We start from the raw sequence: 24,813 nt of genomic DNA, 5'->3' as shown, positions 1-24,813 counted from the left end.
TGCCTAGAGAACTGTGTGCCGCGTTAACAATGTTGGCTCCCTGGTCGTTTGCCACATTTGAGCCAAGATTTTTGTCATACATCATTCTGCTCTCTTCCTCCCCTGAGATAATTGTCTGGGCTATCAGAGTCGCCGCTTCCAAGGTCAAGTCTTTGGTCTCAATCAGTTTCCTGAAAACCCCAGCGTGCCCGATGCCCTCAATAAAAAAGTCTCGCAGCATCTCCGATCTGCATGCATCTGTGAACTTACATAGGCTCGCCAGTCGCCGGAGATCTGCCACGAAGTCTGGAACGCTTTGCCCTTCTCGCCGCCGGTGCGTGTAAAACCGTTGTCTCGCCATGTACATGCTGCTCGCCGGTTTAAGGTGTTCCCCAATCAACTTACTGAGCTCTTCGAACGTCTTGTCCGCCGGCTTCTCTGGTGCTAGAAGGTCCTTCATCAGGGAGTACGTTCTGGATCCACAAACCGTCAGGAGATGAGCCCTGCGTTTGTCGGCCGAATCCTGTCCCAACCATTTCTTAGTGATAAAACTTTGCTGTAGTCTCTCAACAAAGTCGTCCCAATCATCACCAACACAGCACCTCTCTTCTGTGCTGCTGGTGGCCATGCTCGCGTGGTTTAAATCACAGTTTCTCGTCGCCAATGATATGTCCTTACTATACAGTACAAATGCACAAGAGGCCCAAACTTGAGAGAAGGTCACTCTGTGACCAGTTACCTTTATTACCAAGACCTCAAGTGATGAAGGTGGGTGGAGATTCCCTTTTTATACCTAAAAGTCCAGGTTAGGAGTGTCTCCCACAAGTTCACCCCCTTGTGGTCAATGTTCTCAAGGTGTACAACTTAGGTCAGCTTATACATGGGTTACAATGATAGTTGAATACGTGACAGCTACGGACCACAAGCTGGAAAGTGGGATGAGGCTGGATAGCTCTCTTTCGGTTGGCGCGGACACGATGGGCCGAATGCCCTCCTGTGCTGTAAATTTCTTTGATTCTAAAGAAGGACCACCACCTGGGTAAGCTGGGCACAGTCCTCCTGCTAACCCTTTGCTCCTGGTACAACACCAGTTTGAGAGACTTAGGTGAACGCTTCAATATTTATTAAAAATGGGCATGCATGGGTGCAGTTTTTTTTTTATATAACCTTCTCTCCTCCCCACTCTATTGGATGGATCATGCTTATTTGGCAGTTTCTATAATTCACCCCCTCTTATGACTGCCGGGCCAAAACTTCCCAAACCGATAATGCGGCCACGGGGCGGCGTGGAATGGCTGCCATTTTGCAAATGCCCTTCATCAGGGGCGGAGCAATGTACGGGACTGCTCCGCCTGTTTTCCCACCATGGCATGCACGCACCGACCCCTTACCGACCAGCGGCAACTGCTTCCCGAGATTGCCCCGCTGGAAATATCTTTTTTGCCGATCGAGTGGTCCCACTGGCAGCTTTTTGTGTCGGTGCGTTCCTTGTTGGTTCCTGTTGGTCAGCGGCGCGACCGCCCTTAAAGGGGAGGTGGCGCTTCCGGCGACGCCATTTTATTTTTTATTGTTGGCCGACTGCCAGGTCGGCCCGACAATTATGCCCCCCCGGTTCGGCCGGGCCGTCCGCAGGCAGCCTCTTGGGTGCCAGGCCGCTGGCCCGGCCAAAACCCTCCCTGGTAGCCCAGTGGACATAACTTAAAAATATGTCGAGCTCGCAGCGGCCCTCCCCTTTAACTGAAGCGGAAGACACTGTGACGCGTCAGTGCGGTGCTGGTGAGTGATCGGGGCGGCCGAGTTGCTGCAAGGGCACATCCACCTTTCAGCCGCGACTACACCCACCCCGAACAAAGAAGTTCCGAATATCGACGGGCCCTCCAAAACTTGAAAACACGGAAGGTGCGCCCCGCTTCGGGCGGAGGTGAATTTTTACCCCTAAGTGTGCATTTGGCAACTTGGACTATATCCTTCTCTTCTTTTCCTTTTTCCCCCCTGGTTCCTCCCTATTCCATGAAAAGGGCACTGTCAGTGGGCTCCGTGTGCCTGGCCTGCCTGCTTTTCCCACTTCAGTTAGTAGATATAGCACGTTATACCGAGCCCAGGGACCATTTATCTGAAAGCCATACTTACACAAGTTAATTAAGGCCAAGATTGTTAAGTTCTTGTTGAGAGACACTGAAATCCAGATTGAGATGTGGGCAATGAAGTCTCGCTAACCTGGACTCTAAACGTTCCCTTGGTCAGGCTGCTGTCATTTTAAATGTAAGTAAGTAAACATTGCTTTGTAGGTCAGGATGGGTTGGCCATGGGATGTGCGGTGATGTACTTGGGACTTTTGTTGCACAGCTTGTTGTGTTTGACGATGATTGGAATCATTTTTGGAATTCTCTGTTTATATACTTTGTTATACCGTCTCTTTTTTTCATGCACAAAGTACGTTATGCTGACAGTTTCGTACCAAGAGGAGTAATAATGTGACAGGTGCCCGATTACGAGTACTTTTGCTTTAGTATTAGGATGCTGGAATTCCCAAACGCTGCTCTGTGTACAAAGTTTCCATGCAGCGCTGAGTGTATTTAAGCAGCATTTAAACACACTAAACATTGCCGAAATGAGTTACCTTTGGCACTGTGCCTTGATCATGCATGACTTGTGGAGTGTTCTAACTTATCAGCAATATCTTTGTAATGAGGCAGGAACCTGTTACATAGCTGAAGGTTTTATCCCTTTAGTAGTTAAGTATGAACTCCATAGTGTCTACAGTGGGTGCAGTGACCTTCTGAAAGAGACTGTGTGGAATAAACCCCTTTTAAGACTGTTTTGTGTTTGTCTTGCAGTACACGCCTGAAAACGTGGCTGGACCAGGAGAAGATCTCGATCCCACTGAAATAACCCTTCCAGGATGTGAGTGCTCTAGCTCTTCCTGTGAGTGGGACACATGCACTTGCCTACAGCGCTACGAAGGAGCTTATGATGATAACCTGTGTCTTGTGGACTCTACGGAGGAGACGGGCTACTCAAGGCCAGTGTTTGAGTGTAACATTATGTGCAAATGCAGTGAGGCCTGCAGGAACAGGCTTGTCCAACGAGGCCTCACATTCAAACTGCAGGTGTTCAAGACCTCAAAGAAAGGATGGGGCCTTCGTACACTGGAACCTATTAGGAGAGGGAGGTTTGTGTGCGAGTATGGAGGTGAAGTCATCAGTTTTCCAGAAGCCAGCAGACGAATTCAGTCCCAAAATATAGGTGACATGAACTATATCATCGCAGTGAGAGAACACGTGAGCAGCGGAGAAGTACTACAGACATTTGTCGACCCTACCCACATTGGCAATGTGGGTCGATTCCTCAACCATTCTTGCAATCCCAATCTGTACATGGTTCCTGTCCGTGTCAATTCCCTGCTTCCAAGATTAGCTCTTTTTGCAGCTTGTGACATCGCAGCTGAGGAGGAACTGTCATATGACTACTCTGGAAGGTTCAATAATCTTCCAAAGGAAGGCACGACAAAGGAAGAGTCCTGCAGGGACACTCGTGCCCTGAAACCGTGTTACTGTGGTGCACAGTCATGTACTGGCTCTCTTCCATTTGACAGCTCACTCTATAACCTGAAGGACAAGTGGAGTGCAATCTAGTGCTGGCTTGTTGCAGCCTATCATATCTTCGTTTAATAGATTTGACGTTGCAATTTATGCATACTGATATTGCAGGTGGTGAATGTGTTTGCAATTTGCACTCCTGAAGTATATACTTATGAAAACACCGATTGGGTTTATTTATAACTGGTCACAGTTGCTACGTAGCCACTTGTGTTTAGTTTTCAGAAAGAACATTTCAATTATATATTTCAATGACCATTTTTCTTACTTTCCTTAAGCTTTTAGGGTAATTTAGGTCCTTTGATCAGAGAACTGGAGAAATTTGTTCCGATCAGAGAAAATGTTTAATTCATTTGTACTCGTGTGAGTATCCGAATAAATGTGTGGCAGAACCAACCGATTAATTTGTACTGACTCCCATCAACCATCGGTCCATTATTGTGTTCACAGTGACTCATCTCAGCGTGCGTTTTGAAGTTGTTGTTATACAGGCAGGAAGGGAAGGAGGTAAGGCTGAGGTTGCACTTTATTATTTTTATTATTATTATTACCTTACTCGGAAGCTTCCAATACTTTGTTGCCTAGATCAGTATTGTTCAATACATCAGCCACTGGCCAATTGGGAATCCAGATGTGGCTAACTGCATTTCCGATCAGTGACTAAAAATGAGCAAGACACCATTGTTGGTCATGTGATTCTCAGTACTCATATTAGCACATGTATGCATGTGAACTTTAACCTTTGTGCATTTGTTGGTAAAATGGTAAGATGAAAAGTAGAGTTTGTGAGTGTTTTTTGAGTCCTTTACTTCCTTGCTTACTGAATGGTGCTGGATGTTTGTTAAGTACATATACACCCGCGAAGTACGTTTACCTGTATGGTGTGACTGTGTGTACGGCAATTTTCAACTAAAATTAGTGCCGTAGGCTCTTCTGTGGCTAGTCAGTTTCTATTGCAGAACACTGGTCTAGTTGGCTTTGATAGTGGCTCGGTGATTCTTCCCGTTAACTCAAAGCTGGTGTTCGTGGATATTATTGAAACCCCACATAAGAACATAGGAATTGCTAGATGAAAATAGGACCACGGTCCGTCCATCCTGGTAGTCACATGATAAAAACAATAATTGACTAATTATGGCCATCAATCTCTATCGATTAATCTACAACAAACCCAGACATGAGGCGAGGAAAACTGCCAATGGGGGAGAGCTTTGGGAACAACAGGTCCAAAGTCACCTGTTCCTCCCAAGCACGCTACACTGACCAATAAGAACGTAAGAAATAGGAGCAGGAGTAGGCCATTTGGCCCCTTGAGCCTGCTCCGCCATTTAATAAAATCATGGCTGATCTGATGATGGCCAAATTATGTTAATCTAAGGGTTAAGTCATGGCAGGAGAGCTCGGACACTATGCTATGTGGGAAGTGTCCCTGACGACTACATGTGCAGGAAGTGTATCCGGCTGCAGCAACTGACAGACCGCATTGAGGCACTGGAGCTGCGGGTGGAATTACTCTGGAGCATCCGTGATGCTGAGGATGTTGTGAATAGCATGTTTAGTGAGTTGGCCACACCGCAGGTAAAGGTTACACAGCCCGATAGGGGATGGGTGACCAACAGGAAGAGTAGTGGAAGGAAGGTAGTGCAGGGGTCCCCTGCGGTCATCCCCCTGCAAAACAGATACACCGCTTTGGGTACTGTTGAGGGGGATGACTCATCAGGAGAGAGCAGCAGCAGCCAAGTTCATGGCACCGTAGGTAGCTCTGCTGCACCAGAGTTCAGGAAAAAGAGTGGGAGAGCTATAGTGGTAGGGGATTCTATTGTAAGGGGAATAGATAGACGTTTCTGCGGCTGCAACCGAGACTTCAGGATGGTATGTTGCCTCCCTGGTGCAAGGGTCAAGGATGTCTCTGAGCGGCTGCAGGACATTTTGAAGGGGGAGGATGAACAGCCAGTTGTCATGGTGCATATAGGTACCAACGATATGGGTAAAAAACGGGATGAGGTCCTACAAGATGAATTTAGGGAGCTAGGAGCTAAATTAAAAAGTAGGACCTCAAAGATAGTAATCTCAGGATTGCTACCAGTGCCACGTGCTAATCAGAGTAGGAATAGCAGGATAGCTCATATGAATACGTGGCTTGAGGAGTGGTGCAGAAGGGAGGGATTCAAATTCCTGCGACATTGGAACCGGTTCTGGGGGAGATGGGACCAGTATAAACCAGACGGTCTGCACCTGGGCAGGATCGGAACCAATGTCCTAGGGGGAGTGTTTGCTAGTGCTGTTGGGGAGGGGTTAAACTAATATGGCAGGGGGCTGGGAACCTTTGCAGGGAGACAGAGGGAAGTAGAATGGGGGCAGAAGCAAAAGATAGACCCAAAGCAAAAAGGTCCACATTACACCAAAATTCTAAATGGGCAAAGTGTGTTAAAAAGACAAGTCTGAAGGCACTGTGCTTCAATGCGAGGAGTGTTCGTAATAAGGTGGACAAATTAACTGTGCAGATAGCTGTTAACGGATATGATGTAATTGGCATCACGGAGACATGGCTCCAGGGTGACCAAGGCTGGGAACTCAACGTCCAGGGGTGTTCAACATTCAGGAAGGATAGACAGAAAGAAAAAGGAGGTTGCTGGTTAAAGAGGAAATTAACACAATAGTAAGGAAAGACATTGTCTTGGATGATGTGGAATCGGTATGGGTGGAGCTATGGAATACACTAGTGGGAGTTGTGTACAGACCACTAAACAGTAGAAGTAAGGTTGGGGACAGCATCAAACAAGAAATTAGGGATGCGTGCAATAAAGGTACAGCAGTTATCATGGGCGACTTTAATCTACATATTATTTGGGCTAACCAAACTGGTAGCAATGCGGTGGAGGAGGATTTCCTGGAGTGTATTAGGGATGGTTTTCTAGACCAATATGTCGAGGAACCAACTAGAGGGCTGGCCATCCCTAGACTGGGTGATGTGTAATGAGAAAAGACTAATTAGCAATCTTGTTGTGCAAGGCCCCTTGGGGAAGAATGACCATAATATGGTAGAATTCTTTATTAAGATTGAGAGTGACACAGTTAATTCAGAGACTAGGGTCCTGAACTTAAGGAAAGATAACTTCGATAGTATGAATTGGCTAGAATAGACTGGCGAGTGATACTTAAAGGATTGACGGTGGATAGGCAATGGCAAACATTTAAAGATCACATGGATGAACTTCAACAATTGTACATCCCTGTCTGGAGTAAAAATAAAACTGGGAAGGTGGCTCAACCATGGCTAACAAGGGAAATTAAGGATAGTGTTAAATCTAAGGAAGAGGCAGATAAATTGGTCAGAAAAAGCAGCAAACCTGAGGACTGGGAGAATTTTATAATTCAGCAGAGGAGGGCAAAGGGTTTAATTAGGAGGGGGAAGATCGAGTATGAGAGGAAGCTTGCTGGGAACATAAAAACTGACTGCAAAAGCTTCTATAGATAAGTGAAGAGAAAAAGATTAGTGAAGACAAACGTAGGTCCTTTGCAGTCAGGTTCAGGTGAATTTATAATGGGGAACAAAGAAATGGCGGCCCAGTTGAACAAATACTTTGGTTCTGTCTTCACGAAGGAAGACACAAATAACCTTCCGGAAGTACTAGGGGACCGAGGGTCTAGCGAGAAGGAAGAACTGAAGGAAATCCTTATTAGGTGGGAATTTGTGTTCGGGAAATTGATCGGATTGAAGGCCGATAAATCCCCAGGGCCTGATAGTCTGCATCCCAGAGTACTTAGGAAGTGGCCCTAGAAATAGTGGATGCATTGGTGATCATTTTCCAACAGTCTATCGACTCTGGATCAGTTCCTATGGACTGGAGAGTAACACCACTTTTTAAGAAAAGAGGGAGGGAGAAAACATGTAATTATAGACCAGTTAGCCTGACATCAGTAATGGGGAAAATGTTGGAATCAATTATTAAAGATGAAATAGCAGCACATTTGGAAAGCAGTGACAGGATCGGTCCAAGTCTGCATGGATTTATGAAAGGGAAATCATGCTTGATAAATGTTCGAGAATTTTTTGAGGTTGTAACTGGTAGAGTGGACAAGGGAGAAGCAGTGGAGGTGGTGTATTTGGACTTTCAAAAGGCTTTTGACAAGGTCCCACAAAAGAGATTGGTGTGCAAAATTAAAGCACATGGTATTGGGGGTAATGTACTGACGTGGTTAGAAAACTGGTTAGCAGACTGGAAGCAGAGAGTCGGGATAAACGGGTCCTTTTCAGAATGGCAGGCGGTGACTTGTTGGGTGCCGCAGGGCTCATTGCTAGGACCCGAGCTATTTACAATATACATTAATAATTTAGATAAAGGAATTGAATGTAATATCTCCAAGTTTGCAGATGACACTAAGCTGGGTGGCGTTGTGAGCTGTGAGGAGGACGCTAAGAGGCTGCAGGGTGACTTGGACAGGTTAGGTGAGTGGGCAAACGCATGAAAGATGCAGTATAATGTGGATAAATGTGAGGTTATCCACTTTGGTGGGAAAAACACGAAGGCAGAATATTATCTGAATGGAGGTAGATTATGAAAAGGGGAGGTGCAACGAGACCTGGGTGTCATGGTACATCAGTCATTGAAAGTTGGCATGCAGGTACAGCAGGCGGTGAAGAAGGCAAATGGTATGTTGATCTTCATAGCTAGGGGATTTGAGTATAGGAACAGGGAGGTGTTGCTGCAGTTGTACAGGGCCTTAATGAGGCCTCACCTGGAATATTGTGTTCAGTTTTGGTCTCCTAATCTGAGGAAGGACTTTCTTGCTATTGAGGGAGTGCAGCGAAGGTTCACCAGACTGATTCCCGGGATGGCAGGACTGACATATGAGGAGAGACTGGATCAACTGGGCCTGTATTCGCTTGAGTTTAGAAGGATGCGAGGGGATCTCATAGAAACATATAAAATTCTGGACAGGTTAGATGCAGGAAGAATGTTCCCGATGTTGGGGAAGTCCAGAACCAGGGGACATAGTCTAAGGATAAGGATAAGCCATTTAGGACTGAGATGAGGAGAAACTTCTTCACTCAGAGAGTTGTTAACCTGTGGAATTCCCTACCGCAGAGAGTTGTTGATGCCAATTCATTGCTTATATTCAAGAGGGAGTTAGATATGGCCCTTACGGCTAAAGGGATCAAGGGGTATGGAGAAAAAGCAGGAAGTGGGTACTGAGGTGAATTATCAGCCATGATCTTATTGAATGGTGGTGCAGGCTCAAAGTGCCGAATGGCCTACTCCTGCACCTATTTTCTATGTTTCTATGGACTCAGCTCCACTTCCCTGCCCACTCCCCATAACCCTTTATTCCCTTCTCGCTCAAAAATCTATCTATCTCCGCCTTAAATATATTCAATGACCCGGCTTCCACAGCTCTCTGGGGCAGAGAATTCTATAGATTTACAACCCTCTGAGAAGTAATTCCTCCTCATCTCAGTTTTAAATGGGCGGCCCCTTATTCTAAGACTATGGGCTAGAACCTCCACTTTTTTTGCATGCTTAACGCCCACTTAACGCCCATTTTACCGCTGAAATGACGTATAACGCCCATATATCGCCCATTTTGGCACAAAATGGAAACCGACAGGCATTTTTCATAAACTTATCACTGAGCGTTACTTTCCCCATGTGCTTAATGCTGGGGAAAAATATTACAGCCCACCCACTTTTTTGGGCCAAATCATCAGAATGGGTGAAATCAATGCCCATAATATCGCCCAGCGTTACTTTCTGCACGGAATTAACACCGAGATTCAGTATTAACGCCCGCCCACTGTTTTTTGTAGTAAAGAGATTATTTACCGAAACTAGCGGCCATGGAGATCGCTCAGCATCAATTTCACCACCTCGCACACATATTGCCCACAATATCGCTCGCCCAAAAAACCACCCAGAAAAAGTGGAACTAACCGGAACTAATCACAGTGTTATGGACGCCATGTTCTAGATTACATGTTGCATCCTTTAAAAGGCTGCTGTGCTTCAACCTCGGCGGAGTTTGGATGTACTGTGGAGGTCGTTGGAGTTGATGTGAACGTCTCTACAAACATCTTGACCATACAGTGACCGATTGGAATTGAATAGGTATCTTCGGCGAGACATTCCTTCTTTGTGACCAATCGGTGGAAAACAGAGAGCTACTGCAATGAGGCCTGTCCTTTCTCACCCTCTCTTGGTGACCAGCAGACTTGACATTGCCGAAGGTACGCTCCACTGCATTATGTGCCCAATGTAAGACGTGACAGACTGATGAGGAGGACCAGACGTTACACCCCCCGCAAGCATTCTTACCTTGACTTGCCCAACAGCACCTGCCTTCGGAGACTGCGCTTCCACAAAGAGGTTATCACTGAGGTTTGCCAGCTGATAAGGGCAGGTCTGCAGCCTGCCAGCACCATCAGTACTGCTCTGTCCACAAGGTCAAAGTCACCACGGCACTGTCGGTCTATGCCTCGGGTTCTTTTCAGGCCACAGCTGGAGACATTTGCGGACTTTCTCAGCATTAGATAGGTCACTGAAGTCCTGTACGCACGCAGGAGGGACTTAATCAGCTTCCCTATGACCAGGGAGGCACAGAATGAGAAGGCTCTAGGATTCTCCAGAATTGCAAACTTCCCCAAGGTGCAGGGAGCAATAGACTGTACGCACATTGCGATGCGGGCACCTGTTCAGGATACTGAAGTTTTCAGGAACTGTAAGGGATTCCACTCCCTGAAAGTCCAACTTGTTGTCGACCACCAGCAAATTATACTGGCAGTGAATGCTCAATTTCTGGGCAGCATCCATGATGCTCACATCCTGCGTGGGAGCACTGTACCTGACTTGTTTAACAATCAGCCACAAGGTCAATACTTGAAGCTTGGTGACAAAGGATATAGCCTTGCCACGTGGCTGATGACCCCCCCTGCATGACACCCACACCGAAGCCGAGAGGCGATAAGAAAGCCACAGAGCAACTCGCAATATCGTTCAGAAAACCATTGGGAGTGCTGAAGCAGCGCTTTAGATGCCTGGACCACTCAGAAGGCGAGCTCCAATACCACCCTGAGTAGGTAGCTCAATTCATGGTGGTATGCTCCATGCTACACAACTTGGCTATCAGGAGGGGACAAGAATTGCCTGATGATTCTGACAGTCCACCTCACCAGAGAGAGGAGGAGTAGGACAAGGAGGTGGACACTGACATCGGGCCAGACAATCAGGCTGACGCTGAAGCCATGCCCCCGCCCCCCTGTAGACCGCATGAAAGGGCACGTGGTGGCATGATAGCTGCAAGAGCTTTACATCAGGAGCTCATCAATGATCGCTTTGTCTGAAAGAACGTTGGTGTTATTTACAAGGCTGACACACTGCTGGGTGTGCAGGTCATACATCAATGGTGGGCATCACCTTGGTGACAGTTAAAGTTTAAGTTGATTGAAGTTAAGTGTAATTATACCCTTTGATAAGAAATCACCAGCGTGTAGTGGTGCAGCTAGCTGAGCCAATGCGCTACAAGGGTTTGTTAAATAAAAAACATTTAAACCGAACGTTAGTCTGAAATCGTCAGTATTTCTGTACAAACCAACGCTTCACCCCCGCCTGCTTCAACTCACTGCCTCTACCCCTTCCCCTACTGACTCCAAGCCGCCTGGCCGAGGAGCTCCTCAGGCGATGCTTCATTGGGGTGGGGGTGGGGGGGTGCGGCGGGCTGACGGCCGAAGCGCTGCTTGGATGGATACGGGAGAGGACGGTCCCGAGGTGGGAATATGCTCCGAGCCAGAAGCAAGATGTTGCTCCTGTCCCGTGTGGTTGGCAATGGGGGTGCGGCACCTTGGGGTGCAGTGCCACACTCAGAGACCACTGCGAGACCTCTGCCACCAGTGTTCCTGGCTACCAGCTCCAGGGCTTCCTCCATCCCTTCCATGTTATACCTTATTTGTTGGACAAAAACTCGGTGCCAACTATGTTCTTGGTGCTTAGTAGGCTTTTTGCTGCTGGTGAATCTCCCTCGTGCCTCCCACAACAGCCAGACAAGCACACACCACAGCCACACGCTTTCAGTGCATCAGAGCACCCTATTTCTCTCCTCTTCTGCTCATGTCATGATGACTCTTGACCTCCTGAATCATGGGAATCATGCCATGCCGTTGCTAAGAATGGCTACACTTTACGGTAGAAGGTAAAAAAATTTAACGCTATTGCCCATTTCATATCGCTCGCGGTAATGCACATTTTCAAAAATGGAGATTAGGTGCTTTGAGAGTGGGCGAGAAGTCGGCGATCTGAAAACCCTTTTTTACCGCCCACGCCGGAAATAACGCCCATTTTTGGCCGATAAGCACAAAAGTGGAGGTTCTAGCCCTACGTCCCCTAGTTTTAGTTTCCCCTATGAGTGGAAATATTCTCTCTGCATCCAGCTTGTCGAGCCCCTTCATTATCTTATATCTTCGATAAGATCACCTCTCATTCTTCTGAACTCCAGTGAGTATTGGCTCAACATACTCAACCTATCTTCATAAGTCAAGCCCCTCATTTCCAGAATCAACCTTGTGAACCTTCTCTGAACAGCCTCCAATGCAAGTATATCCTTCCTTAAATATGGAGACCAAAACTGTACGCAGTACGCCAGGTGAGGCCTCACCAATTCCCTGTACAATTGTAGCAGGACTTTTCTGCTTTTATACTCCATCCCCCTTACAATAAAGGCCAACATTCCATTTGCCTTCTGATTACTTACTGTACCTGCATACTAACTTTTTGTGTTTCATGCACAAGGATCCCCAGGTCTCTCTGTACTGCAGCATTTTGCAATTTTTCTCCATTTAAATGATCATTTGCTTTTCTATTTTTTCTGCCAAAGTGGATAACCTTACATTTTCCAACATTATACTCCAACTGCCAATTTTTTGCTCACTCACTTAGCCTGTCTCTATCCCTTTTTGTGTCTTCCTCTCAATTTGCTTTACAACCCATCTTTGTATCATCAGAAAACTTGGCTACATTACACTCGGACCCTTCATCCAAGTCATTAATATAGATTATAAATAGTTAAGGCCCCGGCACTGATCCCCGGAGCACCCCACTATTTACTGTTTGCCAACCGGAAAATGACACATTTATCCCGCCTCTCTGTTTTCTGTTAGTTAGCCAATCCTCTATCCATACTAATCTATTATCCCCAACCCAGTGAGCTTTTATCTTGTGCAGTAACCTTTTATGTGGCACCTTATTGAATGCCTTCTGGAAATCCAAATACACCACATCCACTGGTTCTCCCTTATCCATCCTGCTCACTACATCCTCAAAGAACTTCAGCAAATTTGTCAAACATTTCCCTTTCATAAAACCATGCTGACTTTGCTTGATTGAATTATGTTTTTCCAAATGTCCTACTACTGCTTCCTTAATAATGGACTCCAGCATTTTCCCAATGACAGATGTTCGGCGAACTAGTCTATAATTTCCTGCTTTTAGTCATGTCTCAAATTACTCACAGACTGTATCTCAAAAGAAATCTATTTAATTTGAATGGACCAATACTAATTGCTTGCACTGTCTTCCGAGGGAACCTGTTCCACATATTGACCACTTGCTCACAGAAATAATGGCCCTGAAATTCCGACGTCCCGGGGCTGTATGAAGTTTCTACAGAACCGGGAAAGCATCGGAAAAGCTGGGTTTCAGCACTCAATGCGCATGTGATGAAAACCAGTTTTTCCGATCTGTTAAGTTTTTGGCTTGACAGATCTTGCTCATATCGGGAGCGAGGACACTTGCAGGGAAAGATTTCCGATATTTACCAATATCTTGCCCAGCAAATGTCCTTTAAAATCTTGCGCCTGAAAAAGCTAACAAGTGAAATTAGCGATAGTGTTAAATCCAAAGAAGAGGCATATAAATTGGCCAGAAAAAGCCGCAAACCTGAGGACTGGGAGAAAGTTTTACTTCAGCAGAGGAGGACAAAGGGTTTAATTAGGAGGGGGAAATAGAGTATGAGAGTAAGCTTGCAGGGAACATAAAAACTGACTGCAAAAGCTTCTATAGATAGGTGAAGAGAAAAATATCAGTGAAGACAAATGTAGGTCCCTTGCAATCAGAATCAGGTGAATTTATAATGGGGAACAAAGAAATGGCAGACCAATTGAACAAATACTTTGGTTCTGTCTTCACTAAGGAAGACACAAATAACACTCCGGAAATACTAGGGGACTGAGGGTCTAGCGAGGAAGAGGAACCGAAGGAAATCCTTATTAGTCACGAAATTGTGTTAGGGAAATTGATGGGATCGAAGGCCGATAAATCCCCAGGGCCTGATAGTCTGCATCCCAGAGTACTTAAGGAAGTGGCCCTATAAATAGTGGATGCATTGGTGATCATTTTCCAACATTCTATAGACTCTGGATCAGTTCCTATGGATTGGAGGGTAGCTAATGTAACCATACTTTTTAAAAAAGGAGGGGAGAGAGAACACAGGGAATTATAAATCTGTTAGCCTCACATCAGTCGTGGGGAAAATGTTGAAATCAATTATTAAAGATGTAATAGCAGCGCATTTGGAAAGCAGTGACAGGATCGGTCCAAGTCAGCATGGATTTATGAAAGGGAAATCATGCTTGACAAATCTTCTAGAATTTTTTGAGGATGTAACTAGTAGAGTGGACAAAGGAGAACCAGTGGATGTGGTGTATTTGGACTTTCAAAAGGGTTTTGACAAGGTCCCACACAAGAGATTAGTGTGCAAAATTAAAGCACATGGTATTGGGGGTAATGTATTGACGTGGATAGAGAACTGGTTGGCAGACAGGAAGCAAAGAGTAGGAATAAACGGGTCCTTTTCAGAATGGCAGGCAGTGACTAGTGGGGTACCCCAGGTTCAGTGCTGGGACCCCAGCTATTTACAATATACATTAATGATTTAGACAAAGGAATTGAATGCAATATCTCTAAGTTTGCAGATGACACTAAGCTGGGTGGCAGTGAGAGCTGTGAGGAGGATGCTAAGAGGCTGCAGGGTGACTTGGACAGGTTAAGTGAGCGGGCAAATGCATGGCAGATGCAGTATAATGTAGATAAATGTGAGGATATTCACTTTGGTGGCAAAAACATGAAGATAGAATATTATCTGAATGGTGACAGATTAGGAAAAGGGGAGGTGCAACGAGACCTGGGTGTCATGGTACATCAGTCATTGAAAGTTGGCATGCAGGTACAGCAGGGGGTGAAGGCGGCAAATGGCATCTTGGCCTTCATAGTGAGAGGAATTGAGTACAGGAGCAGGGGAGGTCTTACTGCAGTTGTACAGGGCCTTGGTGAGGCCACACCTTGAATATTGTGTACAGTTTTGGTCTCCTAATTTGAGGAAGGCCATTCTTGCTATTGAGGGAGTGCAGCGAAGGTTCACCAGACTGATTCCCAGATGGCAGACTGACATATGAAGAAAGACTGGATCGACTAGGCTTATATTCACTGGAATTTCGAAGAATGAGAGGGGATCTCATAGAAACATATAAAATTCTGACGGGATTGGACAGGTTAGATATAGGAAGAATGTTCCCAATGTTGGGGAAGTCCAGAACCAGGGGTCACAGTCTAAGGATAAGGGGTAAGCCAATTAGGACCGAGATGAGGAGAAACTTCTTCACTCAGAGAATTGTGAACCTGTGGAATTCTCTACCACAGAAAGTTGTTGAGGCCAGTTCATTAGATATATTCAAAATGGAGTTAGATGTGGCCCTTATGGCTAAAGGGATCAAAGGGTATGGAGAGAAAGCAGGAATGGGGTACTGAAGTTGCATGATCATATTGAATGGTGGTGCAGGCTCGAAGGGCCGAATGGCCTACTCCTGCACCTATTTTCTATGTTTCTATGTATAGCCTACTTTTACAGGCGCAAGTGTTTAAAAATACACAAACATTTTAAAACAAAGTTAGAAAAACAAATTGTATTTTTAAAAAGCCTCCCCACTATGGTAAGTTTATTTTAAGACTTAATTAAAAAAACGTTTTAAAAAGTCGGAAAAATGTTTTTTTTAATAAGAAAATTAATTTAAATGAATGTTAAATATGTAGTTTATTTACTATTTTTTATTGTGTTTTGGGGTGTTTGTTGGGGGGGGGGGGGTTCTCATAGGAGTTCCAGACTTGAATGAGAATCTATGCCACATCTGATTGGCTGCTGTCTGCAGCTCCCGGCCTGCACACGTCCCCACGTGCACGCACTACAACGTGCAGTCACGAGAGGCCTCAAGCTCGGAAGTTCCAGTGGACGCAGCTGCAACAGGTAAGTGCGTAAATCTTTTCCCTATTTCACGCGTTTTCCCGCGGGAAGGCCTCAATCGGAATTTCAGGCCCTATGTTTCAGCAGATTAGTTTTGAATTTACCCCACTTCAAGTGCAGGCCATGTCCTCTGGTTCGACTGTGGTGGACAAGGTGCCAGTAACTCGCTCTCTTGCACTCTATTCCTGAAATCCAATTCAGCCACTCGTTTTGTAACTCAGCTTGGGGCAGGAGGGGGAGGGCTGTTGTTAATTATATGTTCGTTTTTAAGTCTCTGACATGGCTTGTAGTATTTTGTATTGTAATCCTTTATATGAGATCTGAAGTCTGTGCATTTCAAAGTCACTCATTGTCTGTAAAGCACGTTTCTGAGGGATGTGAAGAGGGACCATACAAATGTTCGCAGGTGTTTCTTTTTGTTCTAATTGAGTGGCTGGAAATGATTGCTAATTGTGCCTAAGAGATGTGGGGCACTGTGCTGTTCAATTAACTGCAAACGTTAGACACTGTCCCACATTCCACTAATAACAGCACCATTTTCAGCCCCCCAAGAGAGGGGACTGAAATAATCAGGCCACGAACAGCTCTGTCTATTATATATTTGCAAAGTAGTTCACTCAGTTGTAGCCGTAATCCCAAGTTCCCATTCAAAGTTTGCAGCACTAACCTCTTTGAGAGGCTGTGCCATCTTCATGGACATGACTGCTGTAACATACAGTGCACAATGAGTGGAAGCAAGTCCAAATTAAGCTGCAACTTGGCAAGAAAAAAAGCACAGCAACCTAACCAGTAATAGATTGTCAGCAGAAAGCGGATGGCAAAACCCTAAAAGATGAACGACTTGCATTTATATCGCACCTTTCATGACCACCGGACGTCTCAAAAGTGCTTTACAGCCAATTAAGTACTTTTGGAGTGTAGTCACAGTTGTAATGTGGGAAATGCAGCAGCCAAATCTGCTCACAGCAAGCTCCCACAAACAGCAATGTGATAATGAGGTAATAATCTGTTTCAGTGATGATGATTGAGGGATAACTCCCCTGCTCTTCAAAATAGTGCCACAGGATCTTTTACGTCCACTTGAGCGGGCAGGCGGGGCCTCGGTGTAACGTCTCATCTGAAAGACGGCACCTCCGACAGTGCAGGATTCCCTCAGCACTGCACTGGAGTGTCAGCCTAGATTTATGTGCTCAAGTCCCTGGAGTGGGACTTGAACCCACAACCTTCTAAACAGTGGGAAGCATTTTGCCACTTAATCCAGCTGTGGCTCAGAGGTACCACTCTTGCCTTTGAAGTGAGTTTGCAGTCCCACTCCACTTCAGCACAGGACTGAGGAAGCGCTGCACTATTAGAGGTGCTATTTTTTTGGCTGAGATGTTAAACCGAGGCTCCATCTGCCTCTCGGGTAGATATAAAAGATCCCATGGAAGTATTTCGAAGAAGAGCAGGGGAGTTCTCCCCGGTGCCCTGGCCAATATTTATCCCTCAATCAACATCTGATCATTTATCTCATTGCTGTTTGTGTGATCTTGCTGTGCGCAAATTGGCTACCGTGTTTCCCACATTAGAACACAGTGACTACACTTCAAAAGTACTTCATTGGCTGTAAAGTACTTTGGGACATGCAGTAGTTGGGAAAGACGTCTGTGTAAACGGAGTGATTATTTTCAAGTTTTTTGTGCGTCCTTCTGCGTATGCGCGCCCTGGACTCCGCCTCCTCTGTCCCACGCATGCGCACACTCGAACCTGAAACCGGCAGTGAGACCTGTATCGAGCCCGGATTTGCTGCTAACCACGTTACTTTGCTGAGGAGCCCGGAGCTGCTGTGCTGTTGCCGAATACGTTGCCGATTTTTCTGTCGCAAAGAAGCACGTGCATTTCTTTCCTACTCCAGTCTAAGCTCATTTGTATAATTATTCACAACTCTGGGTACAAATTCAGGCAACTCTTGGAAAGAAAAGGAAAATTGGCTGTCAGTAAAATTTAAAAGGGTGGGGGCAATTAAAGAGAAGAGCCACACAATGCTGGGAGAAAACAATAATTCAACATGCTTTTGAAAAGCCATAAATTCTATCTAAACATCAGGAACTTTTCCCAAGGCTGAACGGGTCAGGGATTAAGAAGTGGTAGGCAAACATGAACAGAAAAAGGGGAAGGCTAGGTGCAGGCATGAATCTGCAGATAAGTAATGGACCAGCCCAGTGCCTGACCTGTTCGATAGCTGTTGGAGTCAAGGTAGTGCCATGGAAGTGCAGGCGAGGGGTTGCTCTCTAAGCCATTCCATTATACCATCCTTATAGGTCGGCACGGCCGCATCCCCAGCATCGAAGCACTGACCACATTTGATCAGCTCCGCTGGGCAGGCCACATCGTTCGAATGCCAGACACGAGACTCTCAAAGCTCTACTCTGAGTTCCTTCATGGCAAACGAGCCAAAGATGGGCAGGGGAAACGTTACAAGGACATCCTCAAAGTCTGCCTGATAAAGTACAACATCCCCACTGACACCTGGGAGTCCCTGGCCAAAGACTGCACTAAGTGGAGGAAGTGTATCCGGGAGGGTGCTGAGCACCTCGAGTCTCATCGCCGACTGCATGCAGAAATCAAGCACAGGCAGCTGAAGGAATGTGCGGCAAACCAGTCCGACCCACCCTTTCCCTCAACGACTATCTGTCCCACCTGTGACAGGGGCTGTGGCTCTCGTATTGGACTGTTCAGCCACCTAAGGACTCATTTTAAGAGTGGAAGCAAGTCTTCCTCGATTTTAAAGGGACTGTCTATGATGATGTCTGCAAGAAGGTGCAGCCAGGTTTTCAGCTCCAGTTGACTGCTCCTGTTCAGCCTGTGCTAGCCCGTGTCTCAGACCCTGCAGAAATTCCTGGTGGCAGCTTTGTGGGTGCAGGTAATCAGGCAACTTCGCTCTTGATCATCCTGGCAACTTTTAATCTCATACCACTTCAACCATGAAATACTATATTTGGGGCACATGAGAACCAACCTCTGTCCCTCATTTTTAACTTGACTCCGCGGAGGCCACAGGACGCTGTAGCTCCTTGAGTTCCTACAAAAGTTGATGGTGGAAGAACTCATTTTCATGTGCCCTTTCTTTCTCCGCCCCCCCCCACCCCCCCCATCTAGTCCCATTCTACTGAAGCCTTGCAATTGCTGCACTTTCAGTCAGCTTTCTGGTTACTAAGAATAGTTTTTTTTTTAAGCTCATCTGATGAACTACGACAAAATAAATATTATTCCAGAAAAGTTTTAAAAATGGCTAAAAAAAAACAATTCTAAAACAATGTAATACTAAAAACCCAATTAAATATTGAGAGACAATTTAATAAAAAGCCTCTGCCCCTTTAAGAGCTCCAACACAGATGAGGCCCCGTCAGAAGGATTGTCACAACTCACGATTTTTTGGTTTAAGTTAGAATATGGTTTTGATCTAAATTCAGGGCCCGGACTCCAAAGGGTTCAAGCCCAAAGGTTTAGCATACTTTTCTGACCGGACCTACAGGAAAGAAAGCGGCCTAGAGCTGCTGAATCAGAGACGGCTAGGGATTTCCATGGTCTCATAGAAACATACATATACAAAATAGGTGCAGGAGTAGGCCATTCTCGCCCAAAGGAAATGAGCTCGACATTAAAACAGTTATCCATAGCAGTTTGAGACAATGGGTGGGGTTTATTGGCATACTCCAGAAAGAAACTAGATATGATGTTGGAATGGCCTCACTCATTTCAGGGTTCTAGTTGACCAGACACTGCTGCAATGACCCTCACGCCAGTTAGGTGGATGGGTTGGTAGTTGTAATTCCTAGCACTATTAGCCGTTCCTTAACACAGAGCACTGCACCTCCTCACCAACATTTACAGAGCAGCATCAGTCGGGGCATGGGGAGAAGGCACTCACTGCTGTCAGCTGGGGAAAACCTAAAGAGCGGAGAGGTAAGGAAGAAAATTTAAAGCAGAGGCTTAAAAACCCATGAAATAAGTAGAGCAATGTGTCATCTAAAGAGTTACTGATGTGCTTTATCACTTGTGAAAATAGTCAAATAACGCATCATCCCCGATTAAGATTGTTTGTAAATCTCAAGGCAATGCTGGTATTTATAGAACTGCTAACTTCACCATCCTCCCCTTATTCACAGTTTATCAAAATGATAAATCCTACAGAAAGCTGAGAAAATGTAGTGCCTGCATTCTGATTCCTTCCCACACCCCAATAAAGGGCTTCTTCCTATTCATTCGCTTCTGCTTCCTTGAAGCTGCTTCTTTTTGCCGGCAGCCATCCTGTACTTCACCCCAAAGGCCATTCATCGAGCGTGAACCCAGTTTAGGAGGTTTGGCAAACTATTCAACTGGGAGAGGGGTATGGCAGCCGAGCCTTCTCTCATTTGTTAATGTACCCGCGCTGTCCAACGTGATCGCTGGATAGTAAACAGGATCGGATGCCCTACCACATTAATGACCTCTATAGCTCAGGGTACTGAGGTTAGCTGTGCTGGTGTCCTACCTTGATCAGCCAACGCAGCACAATTCAGGGATCAGACCGTGTCCTAGTGCTTGTGTAGCTTCCCTCAAGTCGCTGGAGAAATACCACCAACGATGCCTCCGCAAGATCCTACAAATTCCCTGGGAGGACAGATGCACCAACATCAGTGTCCTCGTCCAGGCCAACATCCCCAGCATTGAAGCACTGACCACAGTTGATCAGCTCCGCTGGGCAGGCCACATTGTCCACATGCCAGACGCGAGACTCCCAAAACAAGCGCTCTACTCGGAACTCCTTCATGACAAATGAGCCAAAGGTGGACAGAGGAAACGTTACAAGGACTCGCTCAAAGCTTCCCTGATAAAGTGCAACATCCCCACTGACACCTAGGAGTCCCTGGCCAAAGACTGCCCTAGGTGGATGAAGTGCATCCGGGAGGGTGCTGAGCGCCTCAAGTCTCATCGTCGACTGCATACAGAAGACAAGCGCAGGCAGCAGAAAGAACGTGTGGCAAACTTATCCCACCCTCCCTTACCCTCAACGACTATCTGGCCCATCTGTGACAGGGACTGTGGTTCTCGTATTGGACTGTTCAGCCACCTAAGGACTCATTCTAAGAGTGGAAGCAAGTCTTCCTCGAATCCGAGGGACTGTCTATAATGATGTTGAGCTTAGTACCACATCATGCGGTGCACTCACGGAGCCACTGCAGCAGGATTCATTAGTAAAGGCACTGTTTAATGGACAGTTTTGAGTAGGATTCTTTGAGCAATAACACATTCATCCCATAGACTGCAGTGGCTCACCACCACCTTCTCAAGGACAACTAAGGATGGGCAATCAATGCTGGCCTTGCTAGCAATGCACATATCCCAAGAATGTATAAAACAAAACATACACATAGGATAGATCTTTAGTTTACAGCTTTTATACACATTAGGAATTGCTGCCGTTGAATTTTCTTTTGCAATCAACATAAAGTGAGCACAACCAATCTGCAATGAATTACAGAGGGGTGTTTAACACTGTTGTGTGCTCTGAATATCAGGCCTCTCCTTGCATTGCTTCCATTCTCTGGCAAAGTGAGTGTTTTGCATCGTACACTGAAAGCTCCTTGGAGTGGCATTGCTCCCAGAAGCAAGATATGTGCCAGCCATGGCTCAGTGGTAGCAAGCTCGCCTCTCAATCAGGAGGTCATGGGCTCAAGTCCCCCCTCCAGAGACTTGAGCACATAATCTAGGCTCAGAGGTAACCATCTTTTGGATGAGACATTAAACTCTCTGGTAGCTGTAAAAGATCACATGGCATTATTTGATGAAGAGCAGGGAGTTTCTCTGGCACCCTGGCCAATATTTATCCCTCAACCAATACATAAAACTGATAATCTAGTCATTATCTCATTGCTGTGTGCAAACTGGCTGCCACGCTTCCTACTTTACAGTAGCCATGACATTTCAAAAGTACTTAATTGATTGTAAAGCGCTTTGGGATGTCCTGAAGTTGTGAAGGGTGTTATATAAATGAAAGTCTTTCTTCCTTTGGGGATGTGTAACATACTCGGAGACATTTGCAGTGCCAAAGCACACCAATGTTTCTGTGAAAACCCCCTGTGTAGAATGAGCTAATTCTACTGGGTAGGTTCAGCCACAGAACACCATTCAGCTGCAAAACAGTATTTCCATAAATGAGACAAGGACACTGAAGAACAAACGCGTTTATACTTAGCCAGAGCCACAAATACCGAGAAACACTTCAGAGTAATTCTTACCTGCCAGGGAGATAGCTGATATTAATGAGGTACTGTCACCTTCAGTGACCTCTTTCTATAGCAAATTAAACTTTGAATAATTATCAACTTTACCATCCCTCTATTTATTTCTGTCGTACTTTTGTTTAAACTGCTAGTGTTGTGGCTTGGAGGAGTTGTTGAGCCCCAACTGTGTGAAGGCGCTGAATTAACAAAACACACTAGGAGCTAGTTTTAATGATTGGATTGTTGCTGTTGTAAGTCATCTCCTCCCAATCAGGTCACCAGCACTCAGTGCTCCAATAAAATAGTCATTCAGATCAAGCAAAACAAAAGTAAGCAGTACAGACTAGTCGATTTCCCCGTGACATTACACACGGGGAAACAAAACCGAGTGCAATCTTCAGGGGAAAAGGGGTTAGAGGGGAGGAGATAATTAGACCAGTGTGCAGATGTAATTCGGCCATACATTCCGTCCTTTTTATACAATACTTTATTATTATTAATTATTAAGCTCTGGAATTCCCGCCCCCTCTCTACTCCTTTAAGAAGCTCCTTAAAACCTCCCTCTTTGACCAAGCTTTTGGTCACTTGTCCTAATGTCTCCTTCTTTGGCTGTGTCAAATTTTGTCTGACTACGCTCACGTGAAGCACCTTGGGATGTTTTACTTTCCTAAAGACGCTGTATAAATGCAAGTTTCTGGTGTTCATAGTAAAATGTTAAAACATGGAGAAGAGTTGGTTGAAGTGTGGTAGTATCTATTTAGTGAAGGCTGAGGAGGTGGGAGACACAAAACGGATGCACTACAGTGCTACCAGTGGTGGGAGGGTGCAATTATAGCATGACATTAAGGGCCCAAGTTTCCACATGATTTGCGCCTGATTTTTAGGAGCAACTGGTGGAGAACGGACTATCTTAGAAATCGCAATTCTCCACATTTTTTTTTCTGCAGTTCTAGTCAGGTAGAACAGTTCTACTTTAGAACAATTTTTTCTTCAAAAGGGGGCGTGTCCGGCCACTGACGCCTGATTTGAAAGTTTCCACAGTGAAAACGTACTCCAAACTAAAGTAGAATGGAGCAAGTGAAGATTTTTGTAGAAATTAAAAAATCAGGCGCAGGTTACAAATTAGGCGTCCAGAACGAGGTGGGGGGGAGGGGGGGGGAAAGAGAACTCATTAAATTCGACAATAAATCCTTATTTATACTTATACAAATAAATCCAACCTGAATAAACATTTATAAGCAAAGAAAAGATTAAATAAACCATCTTCCTACCTGTGTGAAAGTGCTTCAGGCAGCTCAGCGATGTTCCCGTGAACGGGAGGGGGGGAGGGAGGGGCAGGCAGTAACGAGGCAGCAAACAGCTTTCCACTTCAGGTGGAAGCCTTAGTGAGCTCAGCGATGTTCCCGTGAACGGGGGGGGGGGGGGAGGGAGGGGCAGGCAGCAAACAGCTTTCCACTTGAGGTGGAAGCCTTAGTCAGCTCAGCGATGTTCCCGCGAACGGGGGGGGGGGGGGGGGGGAGGAGGAGAGAGGGAGGGGCAGGCAGGCAGCCAGCCAAAGATACAGCAGCAGGCTTCGAACTGTGAGGGGGACTGAGGCCATTTGGACAGGGAGAGGCAGCCACATCGACAGTTTTATATTTACATTTGCAGAATGGGTGCTGCATTGTCAACACCACATATTATGCAATGGTTCGCCATCAATTCACTGCATAGGAGAGAATTGATTAGAGCTCACCACAACAGTAACGTCGTGACCTTACCCACATCGACAATATCGAACCAGGCGCTCGTATCTGGACATGAGCGAGGCTGATTGTGTGAAAAGGCTGCGTTTTCGCAGAGAAGTTTTCACTGAGATCTGTGATATGGTGAGAGCAGATTTGCAGCCCAGAAGCAGAAGGACAACTGCCTTGTCTGTTGAAGTGAAGGTAACAGCTGCACTTTCTTTCTATGCCTCGGGATCGTTTCAGGCTACAACTGGAGATGTGTGTGCCATCTCTCAACGTGCAATACATACCTGCGTTTACCAGGTCACGGCTGCACTTTATGCGCGAAGGAATGACTTCATCAATTTCCCAATGACCGCACAAGCGATCCATGAGAGGGCTGTAGGCTTCTTCAGGATTGCCGGTTTCCCAAAGGTACAGGGCTGCATTGATTGTACCCACATAGCCTTGCGAGCACCCGTGGAGGATTCTGAGCAGTACCGAAATAGGAAAGGTTTCCACTCTATCAATGTGCAGCTCGTGTGTGACGACAAGCAGCGCATCATGTCAGTCGATGCGAGATACCCTGGCAGCACCCACGATGCGTTCATCCTACGCAACAGCGTTCTATCTGACATGTTTGAGCAGCAGCCAGAAGGGCAGAGCTGGATACTGGGAGACAAAGGGTACGGCCTGACCACCTGGCTCATGACACCTCTACGCGTGACACGGACAGAAGCTGACCATCAATACAACATGGCGCACATTGCAACGCGCAGCATCATTGAGAGGACCATTGGCATATTGAAACAGCGATTCCGATGCCTGGACCATTTCGGAGGACAGTTGCAATACTCTCCTGAGATGGTCGGTCACTTCACTGTTGTGTGCTGCATGCTTCATAACTTAGCCATCATGAGGCAGCAGGAGCTGGTAGTGGAACCCGAAGACCCACGTGAGGGTCCAGTGCATGATGATAGTATTACGGAAGACCAGGATGTG

The 24,813-nt window shown here is 46.0% G+C and overlaps 1 protein-coding gene across 2 annotated transcripts in view; it reads left to right on the top strand.

Moving 5' to 3' along the window:
* Positions 1-4,354, top strand: part of setmar (SET domain and mariner transposase fusion gene) — a 36,806-nt gene extending 32,452 nt beyond the window's left edge. For both annotated transcript variants that reach the window (XM_070894955.1, XM_070894956.1), the window contains exon 2: positions 2,817-4,354. In XM_070894955.1, the coding sequence (XP_070751056.1) occupies positions 2,817-3,614 (798 nt within the window). In that variant the 3' untranslated portion in view covers positions 3,615-4,354. The remainder of the gene's footprint in view (positions 1-2,816) is intronic.
* The last annotated feature ends 20,459 nt before the right edge of the window (positions 4,355-24,813 follow it).

Source organism: Pristiophorus japonicus, chromosome 12 (assembly GCF_044704955.1).
Source record: "Pristiophorus japonicus isolate sPriJap1 chromosome 12, sPriJap1.hap1, whole genome shotgun sequence".
Taxonomy (NCBI): domain Eukaryota; kingdom Metazoa; phylum Chordata; class Chondrichthyes; family Pristiophoridae; genus Pristiophorus; species Pristiophorus japonicus.
The sequence above is the reverse complement of the archived record's forward strand: the minus strand, read 5'-3'. Positions and strand labels throughout refer to the sequence as shown.